Here is an 18,534-nt window from a genome sequence, read left to right as displayed (position 1 = left end):
GTGAGTGGGCCGGTCACTGGGCCTCTGTGAGTGGGCCGGTCACTGGGCCTCTGTGAGTGGGCCAATCACTGGGCCTCTGTGAGTGGGCCGGTCACTGGGCCTCTGTGAGTGGGCCGGTCACTGGGCCTCTGTGAGTGGGCCAGTCACTGGGCCTCTGTGAGTGGGCTGGTCACTGGGCCTCTGTGAGTGGGCCGGTCACTGGGCCTCTGTGAGTGGGCTGGTCACTGGGCCTCTGTGAGTGGGCTGGTCACTGGGCCTCTGTGAGTGGGCCGGTCACTGGGCCTCTGTGAGTGGGCTGGTCACTGGGCCTCTGTGAGTGGGCCAGTCACTGGGCCTCTGTGAGTGGGCCGGTCACTGTGCCTCTGTGAGTGGGCTGGTCACTGGGCCTCTATGAGTGGGCCAGTCACTGGGCCTCTGTGAGTGGGCCGGTCACTGGGCCTCTGTGAGTGGGCCGGTCACTGGGCCTCTGTGAGTGGGCCAGTCACTGAGCCTCTGTGAGTGGGCCAGTCACTGTGCCTCTGTGAGTTGGCCGGTCACTGGGCCTCTGTGAGTGGGCCGGTCACTGGGCCTCTGTGAGTGGGCCAGTCACTGGGCCTCTGTGAGTGGGCCAGTCACTGGGCCTCTGTGAGTGGGCCAGTCACTGGGCCTCTGTGAGTGGGCCAGTCACTGGGCCTCTGTGAGTGGGCCAGTCACTGGGCCTCTGTGAGTTGGCCAGTCACTGGGCCTCTGTGAGTGGGCCGGTCACTGGGCCTCTGTGAGTGGGCCAGTCACTGTGCCTCTGTGAGTGGGCCAGCTACTCGTTATTTGTGCTGGTCCCCGGTAGGCCTATAGATCTCCAAGGCTGACATGACCCAATAGATGTACCACCTCAACATATAGTACCTTAACAAAGCCACAAGGGCCTTCCCCCCCCCCCCCAAGAACATACCTTAAACTATTTAAAAATTAACTACAAGCTGAATCAGACACGAAAGTTTAAGCAGCCACGCGTGCACTCGTGACGACCTCCTTACCTGTGGAGCTTGAGCAGAGCAAATGGTCCTAAACAGTAGCCCATGAAAATGACCACGTACAACTTTAACACAACGAACTTGATGTACTTGAGGGGACCGGCGTTGAGTACGGCAAGAAGTCGTGGATACTGGTGCACGTAATTGCCAAGCTGAAAAATATACAATATTTTGAGACAAAAGTGAATGTACTGAATTCTATCTTACCATTAAAATAAATACAAATATCCCAATATCTTTTCCTATAGATAGAAAATTCAAGCAGTCATGTTTAATCAAATTAAACAAAGCAATTTGTTGGCTAATAGTATTTCTATACACACTGCCACAGCAATTCAATCTTCTATAGTTCTTTTGTTCAATGTAAACATAAAGTTAAAACACACCAAATGCTATATGCACTTGAGTAATTCATATACTGTATTATCATACACACAGATGTAAACAATATTCTTGCTAAATTACAGTCAATATACTAGTGTATGAAGGTACATGCTATCCAACACTCCACGAGGGGGTTACACGTACGGGGCTTGTGACCCCCACTAATATCCAACACTCCACGAGGGGGTTACACGTACGGGGCTTGTGACCCCCACTAATATCCAACACTCCACGAGGGGGTCACACGTATGGGGCTTGTGACCCCCACTAATATCCAACACTCCACGAGGGGGTCACATGTACGGGGGCTTGTGACCCCCACTAATATCCAACACTCCACGAGGGGGTCACATGTACGGGGGCTTGTGACCCCCACTAATATCCAACACTCCACGAGGGGGTCACATGTACGGGGGCTTGTGACCCCCACTAATATCCAACACTCCACGAGGGGGTCACATGTACAGGGGCTTGTGACCCCCACTAATTCTACAAAAAAAAAAGTGTTGAATGTAATGAAATGCCATTTTCTGGGTGAGCCTCGGAGGCTCCCTGAAGCTATCCGAACTGATGTGTGTTATATTAGTTTGGGGTCGTCAGTCACAGGAGTCCTTATGCCTACCGTGGACCATGACCCAGAACCTGGCCCCCTCAGAGAGGCACAGGGAGCAATGGCCTATGAACACTTTACATTTAAAGTACATTGGTACAGGGGTACCTCAGTTTAAGAGTTTAATTCGTTCCTGGAGACGGCTCGTATTCCGAAAACTTGTATTCCGAAGCTAATTTCCCCATAAGAAATAAAGGGAAATGAATTAATCCGTTCCTGACTACCCCAAAAACCCCACATCAAACTAAATTTTTATACCTAATTATCTAAATAAACCTACAAAACTATGTTCAAGTTATTACTTACCCTTGTTGAGGACTGCTGTTGGTGTATGGAAGATGTGAGGAGAAGGGAGGAGAAGAGGTGTTACTGTTTGGAAGGGAAGTCTCCTTCCATTATAACATCAGGCAGTGAGGACTTCACTGGTGTGCACACTCTGGCACATTTTGCCTGCATACCACTAGGACTTGCTTGTTTTACTAAGAATCTGTCTAAAGACACTTGTTTTTCCCTACATTTTAACACTTGTCTGTAGTAAGACATCACATTGTCATTTAAAGGGTCAATGCAATGGCCTGCTACAGCTTTATCTGGGTGAGTTTTTTCAACAAAACTTTGCAGTTCTTCCCATACTTCACACATTTTCTTAATCAAGAAGGGACATCCTCTACTGCCTCTACTCACAGCTATTTTCTTAGGTTGAACCTTACCAATGGCGAGATATATAATGACAACTTTTATGCTCAAATTGCCAAAAAACCGACAAAAAACTGTAAATCCTTGAGAAGAATTCAGGTGGGATAGTCACTGGGTGCGAGAAACTGGTAAACTAAGGCGCGATCGACGTGCCACCATGTGCTAGTCGGCCTGTACATGTATCAACAAACTCGTGTTCCGAGGTAACCCTCGCCTTCCGAGACACATTTTCCGAGGAAATCCAGCTCGTATTCCGAAAAACTCGCATACAGGGACACTTGTATTCCGAAGTACCACTGTACCTCGGTTTAAGAGTTTAATCCGTTCCTGGAGACAGCTCATAACCCGAAAACTCGTAACCCGAAGCTAATTTCTCCATAAGAAATAATGAGAAATGAATTAATCCATTCTTGACTACCCAAAAACCTCACTTCAAACTAAATTTTATACCTAATTCATCAAAATCTGCACTACAAAACTATGTTCAAGTTATTACTTACCCTTATTGATGACTGCTGTTGGCGTATGGAAGATGGTGAGGAGGAAGGGGGAGGAGGAGAGGTGTTACTGTTTGGAAGGGGAGTCCCCTTCCATTATAACATCAGGCTGTGAGGACCTCTCTGGCACGTTTTGCCTGCATACCACTAGGTCCTGGTTGTGGCTCACTGCTCGATGTTCTCACAACAAATCTGTCCATGGAAGATTGTTTTTTCCCTTCTACGCAAGATGTGTCTGTAGTGAGGCATCACATTGTCATTGAAAAGATTAAGACAATGGCCTACTACAGCTTTCTCTGGGTGAGTCTTTTCAATAAAAGTTTGCATCTCTTCCCACATCTGACACCACTAATTAATGGTTGCGGAAGGGACATTCCGCTGCTGCCTCATCCTCCTCCACTGAAGAAACATCCTCAGCTGGGTCTTCTTGCTGTTCCTTTTGAAGGGCTTGGAGTTCTTTAGTGGTCAGTTTTTCGTTGTGTTCTTCCACCAACTCCTCCACATCATCACCATCCAATTCCAAGCCCATTTGCTGGCCGAGTAGCAATTTCCTCAACAATAGGCGCATCATTTACAGGCTCAAACCCCTCAAAGTCTAGTTCTGTCACACATTAAGGCCACAATTTTCTCCAGCCAGAGATCAAGGTTCTTTGAGTCACTTCTTGCCAGGCTTTGTCAACGAGTTTTAAAGAACAACAAATGTTAAAATGGTGTATCCAGAACTCTTTGAGAGTGAGGTTTGTGGCTTCAGTCACTTCAAAACATTTCCAGAAAAGTGCCCTTTCATCAAGTTTCTTAAAATTCGCTATGATTTTCTGGTCCATAGGCTGAATTAGATGAGTGGTGTTAGGAAGAAGGAACTTTACTGTGAGAAAATTACTGTATCTGTGCAACAATTCCTCTTCCAAGCCTGGAGGATGAGCAGGAGCATTGTCGAGGAGAAGCACGGCCTTGAGTGCCAAATATTTCTCCTGCAGATATTTTTCTATGGCAGGGCACACCACTTCATTCACCCACTCCGAAAAAAAATCCAAGTCACCCATGCCTTATTATTAGCCCTCCACATCACACACCATTTATTTTTTCTGCACTTTATACTGTTTGAAAACCATTGGATTTTCAGAATGATACACAAGCAATGGTTTAATTTTCAAATCGCCACTCGCATTTGAACACAGCACAAGCGTAAACCTATCTTTCATAGGCTTTTTGCTTCTCTTGGATTTTATACAAGTTCTTACAGCTTGAGCTCGATCATTTCTATTTCTCTACATAGCCTTCCACGTCATTGTTGGGACAGAGTGGAGCATTTGTGATGTTCTGCTATTTGTTTTCTTTGCCTATAGAGGGAGCTCTGTTCTTGTTCCAGTTTGCATTTTTTATTCTTAGTAGTAGGTACCATCTACATATTTCTAGTGCTACTGAGCCTATTTTCTCGAAGCAGTGGTTTAGGTTTGCATCATTTATAGAGATTGTTCTTCCCGGCATATTTCTGTGAGGTCTTGGTTTATTCTTTTCCAGTTAATCAGTTTGTTATTAAAATTGAATTTGATGAATTATTCTCCTCTTGGATTTGAGATTAACTGCACAAGTCTATTGCCCATGCTCATCTGAACTTCAATTAGGTTGTGATCCGAGTAACAAGGATTTGTAATTATTATATCCCTAATAAGCTTTTTGTTTTTTGTAAAATTAAGGTCTGTCTAATGTGTTTTCTTAGTCGGATCTGCTATGCTGGTTTAAAGCAAATCTGTCACACATCTGCAAGAGGTCATATGTGTGTGTGTGTCTGTTATCTTGAGGTTATCTTCGAGATGATTTCGGGGCTTTAGTATCCCCGCGGACCCGGTCCTCGACCAGGCCTCCACCCCCATGAAGCAGCCCGTGACAGCTGACTAACACCCAGGTACCTATTTACTGCTAGGTAACAGGGGCATAGGGTGAAAGAAACTCTGCCCATTGTTTCTCGCCGGTGCCTGGGATCGAACCCAGGACCACAAGTCCAGCGTGCTGTTCGCTCGGCCGACCGACTCCCTATTCATTCAGACCATAACAAAGAGACCCACAGGGGATTCCCAGGGCCTGAAGGACTATACCCAAACAGATATCCCAAGCACCGAGGCTGCTCACCAGAAGCGCACACACGCCAACTGCAGCCTAAACCACCAGGCTACAGGAGACAACCGCACCATGCAGTGAAACAAGCACACAAACCCCAATGCATCCCAACACAACCAAAGAGTGTCCCCAGCCAAGGGCCCAAACCGAGGATTAAATAATTATAGTCCAAGGCATAGCTCTCACCCCAATGGTCAAACCTCTTAGGGACGAACTCCCAAACACACTAGAGAATGGAAGCTCCGGCTGTGCATAGGCCAGGGTTAGCAAGCACACAGGGAAAAGAGAGTCCCGAGTACACACAGGGAAAAGAGAGTCCCGAGTACACACAGGGAAAAGAACCCCGAGTACATGCTGCCCGACACACCAAACGAGGCAAGTTCACTCAACAAGCTGGAATCAAAACACACATGAAGCTTACACTAAAGCAGGAAACAATACACAGAGCAAATGGCCCCCCAAAACAACCAAGTCTAAAGATGGCTGAGACTTATCTTGAAGCTTCAAGGGTTGCCTGCAAGCTGACATTACCAGAAATTTTTGAGAGAGTGCTAAGAAGTACGATCACAAAATACATGGAATCACAGCATCTCCACAACCCCGAACAACATGGTTTCAGAACAGGGCGCTCTTGCCTGTCACAGTTGCTGGACCACTATGATATGGCATTAGATGCTATGGAAGACAAACAAAACGCTGATGTAATTTACACAGATTTCGCAAAAGCTTTTGATAAATGTGACCATGGTGTTATTGCACATAAAATGCGTTCAAAAGGAATTACCGGGAAAATAGGCAGATGGATCTACAATTTCCTGACTAACAGAACCCAATGTGTAATAGTCAACAAAATAAAATCCAGCCCATCAACCGTGAAGAGCTCAGTTCCCCAGGGTACTGTGCTTGCTCCAGTACTTTTTCTCATCCTCATATCGGACATAGACCAGAACACAACCTATAGCACTGTATCATCCTTTGCAGATGACACTAGGATTTTCATGAGAGTTGGCAACATAGAGGACACGGCAAACCTCCAATCAGATGTAGATCAGGTCTTTCTATGGGCTACAGAAAATAATATGGTGTTTAACGAGGATAAGTTCCAGCTCATGCGCTACGGAAAAATTGAAAATATAAAAACAGAAACCACGTACAAAACTCAGGCAAATCATAACATAGAACGAAAAGGCAATGTAAAGGATCTGGGTGTACTCATGTCGGAAGACCTTACCTTTAAAGAACACAATAAAGTAGCCGTCACAACTGCAAGAAAAATGACAGGTTGGATAACAAGAACTTTTCACACTAGAGATGCTATACCGATGATACTTTTCAAAACGCTTGTGCTCTCTAGAGTGGAGTACTGCTGCACAATGACAGCCCCTTTCAAAGCTGGAGAAATTGCTGACCTGGAGAGCGTGCAGAGATCCTTTACTGCTAGAATCCACTCAGTAAAACATCTAAATTACTGGGACCGACTAAAGAGCCTAAATCTGTACTCCCTTGAGCGCAGGCGGGAGAGATACATAATAATTTACACGTGGAAAATAATTGAGGGGCTGGTCCCAAACCTGCACACAGAAATAACATCACATGAGACCAGAAGACATGGCAGGATGTGGAGAATACCCCTGTTGAAAAGCAGAGGTGCAACAGGTACTCTGAGAGAGAACTCTATCAACATCAGAGGCCCGAGACTGTTCAACACGCTTCCACTACACATAAGGGGCATAAACTGGCCGACCCTTCACAGTGTTCAAGAGAGAACTGGATAAGCACCTCCAAAGGATACCTGATCAACCAGGCTGTGACTCATACGTCAGGCTGCGAGCAGCCGCGTCTAACAGCCTGGTTGATCAGTCCAGCAACCAGGCGGCCTGGTCGACGACTGGGCCGCAGGGGACACTAAGCCCCGGAAGCACCTCAAGGTAAGGTAACCTCAAGGTAAGGTAGCACTGCTAGCAGGTGTGAAGACAGTAGCATCATGAACAAAACTGACCTGGTGAGCCAGATGGTAGCCTGGGCAGGACCACTTGCTGATGGCAATCGGTTCTAATGAGTATAAAGCGAGTCTGATTCATGAGTTTAGAGCTCCTGAATCTCTTTTTTCTGTATGAATCATCTGCAGAGTTGTTTGGTGGTTTCAAGATACTTACTGTAAACCCTCCAGTTGTCTCTAAAGCTGCACTTTTCTGGTGGGGTGGGAGAATGTCACCCGCTCCTTGGGCCTATGAGAGGGGGACAGGTTCCAGCATTGATCCCTGGAAGTCCAAACACAACTTCTGCGACTGTTGTGACACTTCAATATGAAGCAATCTCAGGAAGATAGTTTTAGGGAGCTACCAGGAGACTTCCTCTAGAAATTCAGTGTGACAATACTAGTATATCAACCAGATTATGGATGCTCACTATAAGGAAGAACCTCTCGGGCATCAAGAGTACGAGACCGTTGTCCTATCAACCAGGCCATGGCTGCGCACTATAAGGAAGGAACTCTCGGGCATCAACAGTACGAGACCGTTGTCCTATCAACCAGGCCATGGCTGCTCACTATAAGGAAGAACCTCTCGGGCATCAAGAGTACGAGACCGTTGTCCTATCAACCAGGCCATGGCTGCTCACAATGAGGAAGGCTCTCAGAAGCTCTCACTGGTAACCAAGTGAGACTATTGGGTAGACCTTTTCTGGGGTATATCTTGGTTATCTTGAGATGATTTCGGGGCTTAGTGTCCCCGCGGCCCGGTCCTCGACCAGGCCTCCACCCCCAGGAAGCAACCCGTGACAGCTGACTAACACCCAGGTACCTATTTTACTGCTAGGTGACAGGGGCATAGGGTGAAAGAAACTCTGTCCATTGCTTCTCGCCGGCGCCCGGGATCGAACCCGGGATCACAGGATCACAAGTCCAGTGTGCTGTCCGCTCGGCCGACCAGCTCCCATAATATATGGGGGTACCATTAATATATCTGGAAGTATTTCACCCCTTCACCCTTGTCATATAAGATACAATCCACAATCGCAAGGGTAATACCATTTTTAAAGGTATTCAAGTTATTAAACTACTTGTGAGTTATCGTGTCTGTACACAATAACTCATGAGGAGCACTTTACACTTTGTTCTGTGAAGCAGTAGTGTACTGTTCAAGATGATTTCTGGGTTCAACCGCACAATTACCCGAGCAATAATACGTACAACCAAGCACTAAATCTTTAACCACTGCACTGCGCAAAGCGCCTTTAGGCGCTCAGAGAGTTGTGCTTTTTGTTTTTTAATTTGGCTATATTTTAATGTTTTTTAATGTTTTCATTACTATTTGTGTTTTGAAATGGAAATAGTTGACTTTGGAAACATTTTGACATTAAATTTACCTGAACATTTGTAAAAATAACAAAAATATGTCCTTGACAATTGCACCAAGACGTTTTTGCCGAAAATAGGTGAGCAGTGCAAGGGTTAAAGTTACATACCAAAACAAGGTTCATTCTTAAAATATGGCATCAAAATGCCACACAAGCATTAACAAAAATAATAATTGGAAAGAAAATATAAAGAACAACTAGAAATACTTACATCCCGTTCAAAGTTCATTACTGCAAACTCCATGAAGAAGCAGGCATAATATCCAGAATGGAGACCGTGCCACACTGCGAGGAATACCAGTGCCATAACTTGAGAGACGTAGCGATTATTTAGGAACCGCAATCTCTTATAGACGTATCTTAAGAAAAGGAGTGAGGAAAGTGGTTATTTCAAATAATCAATCAATCTCTCTCTAAAAGTTTACACACATCAACTAATATTCTTCAAGAACTGAATGTGTAAAGTGCAATTAGCCATCTTATAATTCAACTTTTGACATTACTGGTATATGCAAATGTTTGATATAAAGGAAAATCATCTACTGATATAGAATCACCAACCCACAGCCCAACATATCAATGTGCCTAGTCTATCTCAACACACTCGCCAGGCAATTTCCAATACCAGACAACAAATTACTTTGGTTGTTTGACAACGTCTCCTGGTGGATGGTCACCCCAGCCTTTGGCTTGACTTTTCTGGAATTTATGACCTCTGGATACCACTTTCATGTATTTATCAATTTAAATTTTGTAGGGGAGCAGCTTGTGGCTCTCTGAAGTTATCTTGCTGACATGGCTCCCAACTACTAGGTCACATCAGCCATGGAGTTCTGTTTGCCTTTCAAGGGACCAGAATCTAGCCCCTTCACAGAGGTGTAGAGAGCAGCTGACACTCCGCCATCCCACCATCAAAGCATCCAGATGCATCCAGATACATCCAGATAATCAGCAAACCAATACAGACACCCCCACAGTGGGGGAGGGCTGGGAAGCAGAGCTCTAGGTTTCCCCCAGTCCTCCAAGCCAGTTCTACTGCTGATAGGAACCCCTCTGGCTGTCCATTGTAGGCTTCCGGCTCGCTGGCAAGCCATGCAGGGCTCCCGCTGCTGCTGCTGCTTCTTCTTCTTCTTCTTCTTCGATGTCCAAAGGGCTTTCAGAAGGTGGGGGAGAAGGAAGAAGGATGAAGAGTTGAAATTCTTGAAGAGGATGTGGATGGGAAAGGAGGAGGCTAAAAAGTTCGGTGGCTGATCCACTGTGGGTTGGCGTCCAGTGTTAATCTTGGCTCATGGTCTTGTTTCTTGTTCTTGGGTGGCAGAAAGGTGCATGGTAGGCTTCGTGGGCTTGGTCGGTCTGCACATGGGCTGTGAGTGAGCTGGAGAGTAGCATGGTGTGTGTAGGTGCTTGGTGGTGGTGACCCCTCAATCTTGGGTCTTCAGCTGACTGCTTTCTTCAGGTGCAGGTGTTGTTCATGTGTTCTCGGTCTTCTCGGTCTTTTGCTTCTGCTTCTTCTTCTTCTTCTTCTTTGTCCAAGTCTCGCTTCATGTTGACATGGCTGTGCTGTCATTTGGGCTTGGTGATGTGGCCCCCAGGAGAAAGTCTTGAACATTGTAGGTAATTACCTAAGTGTAGTTACAGGATGAAAGCTATGCTCGTGGTGTCCTGTCTTCCCAGCACTCTGTCATATAACGCTTTGACACTACTGATGGTTTTGACCACCACCAACTCACCTAACTTGTTCCAACCGTCTACCACTATGTTTACAAAAGTGACTTTTCTTATATTTCTCCGGCAGCTTTGTTTCGTTAGTTAAAATCTATGACCTCTTGTTCTTGAAGTTCCAGGTCTCAGGAAATCTTCCCTATCAATTTTATCGATTCCTGTTACTATTTTGTACGTAGTGATCATATCTCCTTTTTCTTCTATCTTCTAGTTTTGCATATTTAACACCTCTAACCTCTCCTCATAGCTCTTGCCCTTCAGTTCAAGGAGCCACATAGTAAAAGCAATCCTGAAGTTAGAAAGTGTAGCATAGGCTCCTCGCACAATGTTCTTAATGTGGTCCTCAGGTGACAGTTTATTATCTAGAACCATCCCTAGACCTTTTTCTTTTTCAGAATTCTTTAAAAGATTTCTCACATAATTTATTAGTTGTGTGGGGTCTATGTTCTCCAATTCCACATTCCATAACATGGCATTTATTAACATTAAATTCCATTTCCCAAGTGGTGTTCTATATACTTATTTTGTCCAGGTCTTCTTGAAGGGCATGACAATCATCAAAGTTTCTTATCTTCCCTATTATCTTAGCATCATCAGCAAACATGTTCATGTAATTCTGTATTCCAACTGGTAGATCATTTATGTAGACAATGAACCGCCCTCATTTTTCTATCAGTTAGGAAATTTTTCATCCATGTTAGAAGCTTACCTGTCACTCCTCCAATATGTTCCAATTTCTAGAACAACCTCATATGCGGAACTCTGTCAAAAGCCTTTTTTTTTTAGATCCAAATAGATGCAGTCAACCCAACCATCTCTTTCCTGTAAAATCTCTGTGGCTCGATCATAGAAACTGAGCATATTCGTAACACAGGATCTTCCAGATCGAAAACCATACTGATATTATATCGTTTTTCTCCAGCTGTTCTACCTATTTAGTTTTAATTACTTTTTCCAATATTTTGACTATTACACTTATCAATGATACAGGTCTATAATGGAGGGGGTCTTCCCTGCGGCCACTTTTGTAGATTGGAACTATGTTAGCATTTTTCCACACATCTGCAACAACTCCTGTACACAGGGATGCCTGAAAAATCAGGTGAAGTGGAATGCTGAGCTCAGATGCACATTCTCTCAGAACCCATGGTGAAACTCCATCTGGACCAACTGCTTTGTTCTTACTTAGCTCCTTGAGCATTTTTTCCACTTCGTCTCTAGACACCTCTATGTGCTCTATATTGTTCTCTGGAATTCTTATTGTATCTGGTTGATACCTGGTTGATGGGGTTCTGGGAGTTCTTCTACTCCCCAAGCCCGGCCCAGGGCCAGACTTGACTTGTGAGAGTTTGGTCCACCAGGCTGTTGCTTGGAGCAGCCCGCAGGCCCACATACCCACCACAGCCCGGTTGGTCCCGCACTCCTTGGAGGAAACAATCTAGTTTCCTCTTGAAGATGTCCACGGTTGTTCCTGTAATATTTCTGATGCTCGCTGGTAGGACATTAAACAACCGTGGACCTCTGATGTTCATACAGTGTTCTCTGATTGTGCCCATGGCACCTCTGCTCTTCACTGGTTCTATTCTGCATTTTCTTCCATGTCGTTCACTCCAGTACGTTGTTATTTTACTGTGCAGATTTGGGACCTGTCCCCTCCAGTATTTTCCATGTGTATATTATTTGGTATCTCTCTTGTCTCCTTTCTAGTGAGTACATTTGGAGAGCTTTGAGAGCTTATTGTGTCTGGTTCCCTGAAGATTTCATTTTGTACAAACATACTTTGGAACTTTTCGTTTAATGTTTCACACATTTCCTTTTCATTTTCCCATTTTCAAGCTCTGAATATTATCCTTTACCAGCAATTTGTTGTTTATGAATTTATAGAATAGGCCTGGTTCTGTTTTACATTTGTCTGCAATCCTTTTTTCATAATTTCTTTCTGCCTCTCTCCTCACTACCGTGTAGTTGTTTCTCGCATCTTTGTATCGCTGGTATGTTTGGGGGTTCGGCCTCTTCCTGTATTGATTCCATTTTTGTGTCTTTCGGTCCCTGGCCCTCTCACAATTTCTATTGAACCAATCCTGTTGCCTAGCTCTGCATCTCTGTTTTGGTATAAATTTTGTTGTGCCTTTATCATATATTTCACCAAACTTAACATACATATCATTTACTTCATGTCTTAACAGCAAGTCTTTCCAGTCAAATTCCTTAAAGAAATGTCTGAGTTCCCCATAATGACCTCTCCTGAAATCAGGTTTTTCAACTGCTTCAACCTCCTTTTCTTCCAGATAATAACGCATTGCATACTGTATTCCCAAAAAGATATGGTTACTTTTACCCAAGGGAGGAAGGTACTGAATGTCAAATATCTCTTCCTTTTTCATGTTAAATATCAAATCCAGCATGGAGGGAACATCTCTTTCCCTCATCCTCGTAGCTTGTTTAACATGTTGAAACATGAATGTTTCCAGGATGAGGTTTACAAATCTACAAGTCCAAAAATCCTCTGTTCTAGCTTCATATGACTGTGATTGGGATTCACAGAATCCCAGTCTATGGTTTTCAAGTTGAAGTTGCCGACTGCCAACAATCGTGATATATCTTTATCAGCTCTTGCTATAATCTCTCTCATTATTGTTGTAAGACCCTCACGTTTATTATCCAGCTCCTCCTTTGGCCATGTGTTGCATGTGAAGGTGGTGAATTTGTCAGGTTGGAGACGCTGCTCCTACTGATATTTCATCATCTGACGAGTCCAAAGAGTCAATCTACACAGTTTAAAATGGAGAAGAGTAAACAATAACATTATAATAGTAAATCAACCTGGAAATAACCAACCACAGGTCAGAGAACTACTGAGATTCTACGACAAATTCTCGCTCACTCAGCAGATTACAGAACCAGCTAAGAACGAAAACATGCTGGACCTGATATTCACAAACAATGATGAGTTAATAATTGACATTACAAACTCAAATACTACATACTCAGACCACATGCTCATTGAAGTGCAAACTAACATTAATAACAATAGTAGGTCCAAGAGACCCAACCAGCGAGAAGGGGTATTCAATCAATTCAATTTCAACAATAAGAGGATTGACTGGGAAAAAATAAATATAGGCCTTGCAAACATTCAATGGGAGACCGTCTTAAGCAACAACACTCCCACACACGGGAGTTGTGGTGAGTGAGCGAGCTGGAGGAGGCAGGAGTCACACCGCAGCAAGCTCCTGGAATATTCGAGTTACCTAAGTATTGGGAACAGGTTGAGGGGCTACAGTGGTGTCCCAGGTTACATAAAGGTTCAGGGAAGTGTAAAAGCAAATAAAATACAATAAACAAGTAAAAGTGAGTGAAAATAGCTGAGTTGGAAAAGTTTGTTTTCTAGATCAAACTATTGTTAATAACAAAGATGGCCGCCATCACCACCACGGGGAATGTAAACACGCCAACAGATGATCGTTTTAAAGGATTCTCACCACAAGATATAAGGAAAGGAGGTGTTTTTGGCAGGTTAGAGATAACTGAAGACATGCAAAAGTAGTATGAAGAAAAAGTGCTTAAATTGGAAGAGGACAATGGAGCTCTTAGGAGCGAGCTTTGCACTCTAAAAGGAAGTATTCTTCAGCAAGGTAAGATTATTACTGCATTAATGGAGAAGGTAACAAATCAGGAGGAACAAATCAAGCAACTAGTGAAAGAAAATGAGGTGTGGAAAGTGAAGTGACGTGACGTTGAAGAAATAAACAAGAAAATACTCATATAGTGAACAACTCCAAGAGAGCCTGAAGGCTTACATAGAGGTAGGCAAGGATCTGCAACTGGAAACTTTATTGATAACAGTCTCTTTTTTTTCTTCTTTATACTTTTCTAGTTCTTTATTAACCTCCCATGCGTAATTACCTTTTAGGTAATTACACATGGGAGGTTAATAAAGAAATAGAAAAGTATAAAGAAGAAATAAAAGAGACGTATGCCCAAGTTGTTAAAGAGAAAGACACGATTAAGGAAGTTTGTTTGGAAGTCAAAACCAGAAATGACAAACAAGAAGCGGATCTTAGGCAAGCAATTAGGAAAGAACTGGTAACCAACAGTAAACTAGTTCAAAACACTGCAGATAGAAGTAAGTCCATAATAATTTTTGGATGTTTAGAGAAGGAAATTTCATCTAGGGTGGACCGAGCAGCATGAAGAGATGAAAATCATAGAGAAAATAGTAGAAGGAGAAGACCTAAATTCAAAGGAGCCTGTTAGTGATTTTAGGAGGATAGGAAAATATGAGAAAGACAAGAACCGCCCCTTAAGGGTGACATCTAATGGAGTGAAGTATATGACAGAAGTGCTTCGGAATGCCAGAAAATTGCAATGTGACGAAGATGGCAAACGGTGGTCAATAAGACAAGACCTCTCACAGGAGGACAGAGAAAAGCTGAAAATGAACCTCATTGAAGCGAAACATCTAAATGGGGATAGAAATGAAGAGGAAAGGAACACTTTTTTCTACAAAGTGTCAGGGACTGGAAAGCTTGTGAAATGGTACATAAAGACAAAGCAACAAAATCATTAAAGGAAGATGGTGTAAAGAACAAAGGGAAGGGGAACATGTTCCTGAAAAAAGTATACTCAAACATAGATGGAGCAAGATCGAAAATATTGGAGTTGAAGAATATAATTCAGCTCAAAGTCCCAGATATTGTCACATTAACAGAGACGAAACTTGAAGAAAGTATTTTAAATGAGATCGTATTCACAAGGGGCTACTCAGTTTGGAGACGTGACAGGAAAACTCTTTAAGAGGGGAAGAGTGGCTGTGCTGGTGAAAGAACACCTGAAGGTAAGAGTTAATATTTGATAACCCTTGAAATATTGACATAATGGCATTGCAGGTCTGGAATCAAGATGACAAGCTGATAATTTTAAATGCTTACAGCCCACAGCAAGCAACACATGGACAAAGGAAGAACTGGATGACAAACGAGAGGGCCTCATAATGGTCATGAGAGAGATTATGGTAAGAGCTGACAAAGATAAATCCCGATTGTTGGTACTGCGGGACTTCAACTTTAAGGCAATAGACTGGGAGGCCTACAAAGCAAGAACAGAAGACATTTGGACAGGCAGATTTGTAAACCTCATCTTGGAGACATTTATGTATCAACACGTCAAGCAGGCCACAAGAACGAGGGAAGGGGATGTTCCATCAGTACTGGATGTAATATTCACCATGAGAGAAGAAGAGGTATTTGACATCCAGTCCCTTCCTCCTTCGGGAAAGAGTGATCACGTCCTCTTGGACATTAAATACGCTTTGCGATATAATCTAGTAGAGAATGGGGACATTGAAACAGTTGTTAAAGTCAATTTCAAGAGGACATGCTATGGGGAACTTAGAATTTTTTTTAATGGGAATAATTGGACAGACTTGTTGCTAGGCAAGGAAGTAAATGAGATGTATGCCATATTTTGCAAAATATACGATGAAGGCACACAAACATTCATACCAAAACAGAGATGCAGACACAGGAAACAGGGTTGGTTCAACAAAAATGGCAAGAGGGCCAGAGATCAAAGACACAAGCATGGAATCATTATAGAAAGAGGCCAAACCCCCAAACATATCAGCAATACAAAGATGTGAGAAACAACTACATGTCAGTAAGGAGAGAGGCCGAGAGGAACTCTGAGAATGGTATAGCAGACAAATGTAAATCAGATCCAGGCCTTTTCTATAAATTCATTAAAAGCAAGCTGCAGGTATAGGATAATATTCAGAGGTTGAAAATGGGGAACAGATACACAGAAAATGAAAAGAAAATTTGTGAAACATTAAACGAAAAGTTCCAAAGTGTGTTTGTACAAAATGAGATCATCTGGGAATCAGACACTAAGAATTCCAGAGACAACATAGAGCACATAGAGGTGTCTAGAGACAAAGTGAAACAAATGCTCTTGGAGATAAGTAAGAACAAAGCAGTTGGCCCAGATGGAGTTCCACCATGGGTTCTGAGAGAATGTGCACCTGAGCTCAGCATACCACTTCAGCTAATTTTTCAGACATCCCCGTGTACAGATTGTCGTAGCAGATGTGGAAAAACACTAACATAGTTTTAATCTACAAAAGTGGCAGCAGGGAGACCCCCCTCAATTATAGACCTGTATAAAATAATTAAAACTAAATGGGTAGAACACCTGGAGAGAATCGATATAATATCAGACAGACAGTATGTTTTTTGATCTGGAAGATCCTGTGTATCGAATTTACTCAGTTTCTATGATCGAGCCAGAGATTTTACAGGAAAGGGATGGTTGGGTTGACTGCATCTATCTGGATCTAAGAAAGGATTTCAACAGAGTTCCACATAAGAGGTTGTTCTGGAAACTGTAACACACTAGAGGGGAGACAGGTAAGCTGCTAACTTGGATGAAAATTTTTCTGACTGATAGAAAAATGAGAGGTAGTAATAAGAGGAAGTGCATCGGACCAGAGAAATGTCACAAGTGGAGTACCACAGGGTTCAGTTCTTGCACCAGTAATGTTCATTATCTACATAAACGATCTACCAGATGGAATACTGAATTATATGAACATGTTTGCTGATGATGCTAAGATAATAGGAAGGATAAGTAACTTAGTTGATTGTAATGCACTTCATGAAGACCTGAACAAAATAAGTATATGGAACACCAGTTGGCAAATGGAATATAATGTAAGTAAATACTTATTTACTTTGACGACTTTTGTTAGGCCAAAGCTAGAATATGCAGCTGTTGTATGGTGCCCATATCTTAAGAAGCACATCAACAAACTGGAAACGGTGCAAAGACATGCTACTAAGTGGCTCCCAGAACTGAAGGGCAAGAGCTACCAGGAGAGGTTAGAGGCATTAAATATGCAAAAACTAGAAGATAGAAGAAAAAGAGGAGATATGATCACTACATACAAAATAGTAACAGGAATTGATAAAACTGATAGGGATGATTTCCTGAGACCTGGAACTTCAAGAACAAGAGTCATAGATTTAAACTAACTAAACAAAGATGCCGAAGATATATAAGAAAATTCACTTATGCAAACAGAGTGGTAGACGGTTGGAACAAGTTAGGCGAGAAGGTGGTGGAGGCCAAGACCGTCAGTAGTTTCAAAACGATATATGACAAAGAGTGGTGGGAAGACGGGACACCACGAGCGTAGCTCTCATCCTGTAACTACACTTAGGTAATTAAAACACGGGGGCCTGATAGCCGAGTGGACAGCGTTCGGGACTCGTAATTCTAGGGTCCGGGTTCGATCCCGGTGATGGCAAAAACAAAATGAGCAGAGTTTCTTTCAACCTAATGCTCCTGTTACCTAGCAGTAAATAGGTACCTGGGAGTTAGACAGCTGTTACATGCAGCAAAAAAATTAGTTAGTATTTAATAACAGTTGATTCATTGACAGTTGAGAGGCGGGCCAAAAGAGCAGAGCTAAACCCCCGCAAACACAACTAGGTGAATACAAATAAGTGAATTCAGGGGATAGCTCAACTGACAGCCGAAGCATACAAGATCTGCTTGAAGCATGTGCCTGGGAGGTAGGTCAGAAAGAGGGCCACTCTAGAAAGAGATCACAGACTATACAGGAGAATGAAAAAATCACAGAAATACTTAAACAGACACGACTATCACAAGTAAGGAAAACAATTTAAACAAGGAGATTGAAGAAATAGAGCAGATGCCGAAGCAATCATACGAGTCTGAGGAAATGGAATTGGAACAGAAAGCTATACAAGAGATAATGAAAAATCCAAAATATTTTTTCATGTATGAAACATCAAAATCAAAAACCTCCAACAGTATAGGACCTTTACTTACAACTGAAGGTTCATAACACAGAGGACAACAAAGAAATTAGTGAAATTCTAAAAGGTCAGTATGAGGCTATGTTTAGCACGCCAATAAACCACATGAAAGTTGAGGATCCACAGTTTATTTATGAATGACATCCAAGTACCAGATAATATAATTGATATTAACACGAACTCAGAAGACGTTGAAAGAGAAATTGACAACATGCCCATGCACTCAGCCCCTGGTCTTGACTCTTGGAATTCAATATTCATAAAGAAATGTAAAGTACCAGTAGCGAGAGTGCTCA

The 18,534-nt window shown here is 43.0% G+C and overlaps 1 protein-coding gene across 3 annotated transcripts in view; it reads right to left on the bottom strand.

Annotated features, from left to right (window-relative positions):
• nes (lysophosphatidylcholine acyltransferase 3 protein nessy) overlaps window positions 1-18,534 on the bottom strand; it is a 176,810-nt gene that overhangs the window by 24,325 nt on the left and 133,951 nt on the right. For all 3 annotated transcript variants that reach the window (XR_011222190.1, XM_045762571.2, XM_045762570.2), the window contains exons 9-10: window positions 8,887-9,034; window positions 1,014-1,162 (exon numbers count right to left, since the gene is read on the bottom strand). Coding sequence is in view for 2 of the 3 variants with exons in the window: in XM_045762571.2 (XP_045618527.2) it covers window positions 1,014-1,162; window positions 8,887-9,034 (297 nt within the window). In the remaining variant the exon portion in view is untranslated. The remainder of the gene's footprint in view (window positions 1-1,013; window positions 1,163-8,886; window positions 9,035-18,534) is intronic.

This window comes from Procambarus clarkii, chromosome 46 (genome assembly GCF_040958095.1).
Source record: "Procambarus clarkii isolate CNS0578487 chromosome 46, FALCON_Pclarkii_2.0, whole genome shotgun sequence".
In the NCBI taxonomy this organism is placed as follows: Eukaryota; Metazoa; Arthropoda; class Malacostraca; order Decapoda; family Cambaridae; genus Procambarus; species Procambarus clarkii.
The sequence above is the reverse complement of the archived record's forward strand: the minus strand, read 5'-3'. Positions and strand labels throughout refer to the sequence as shown.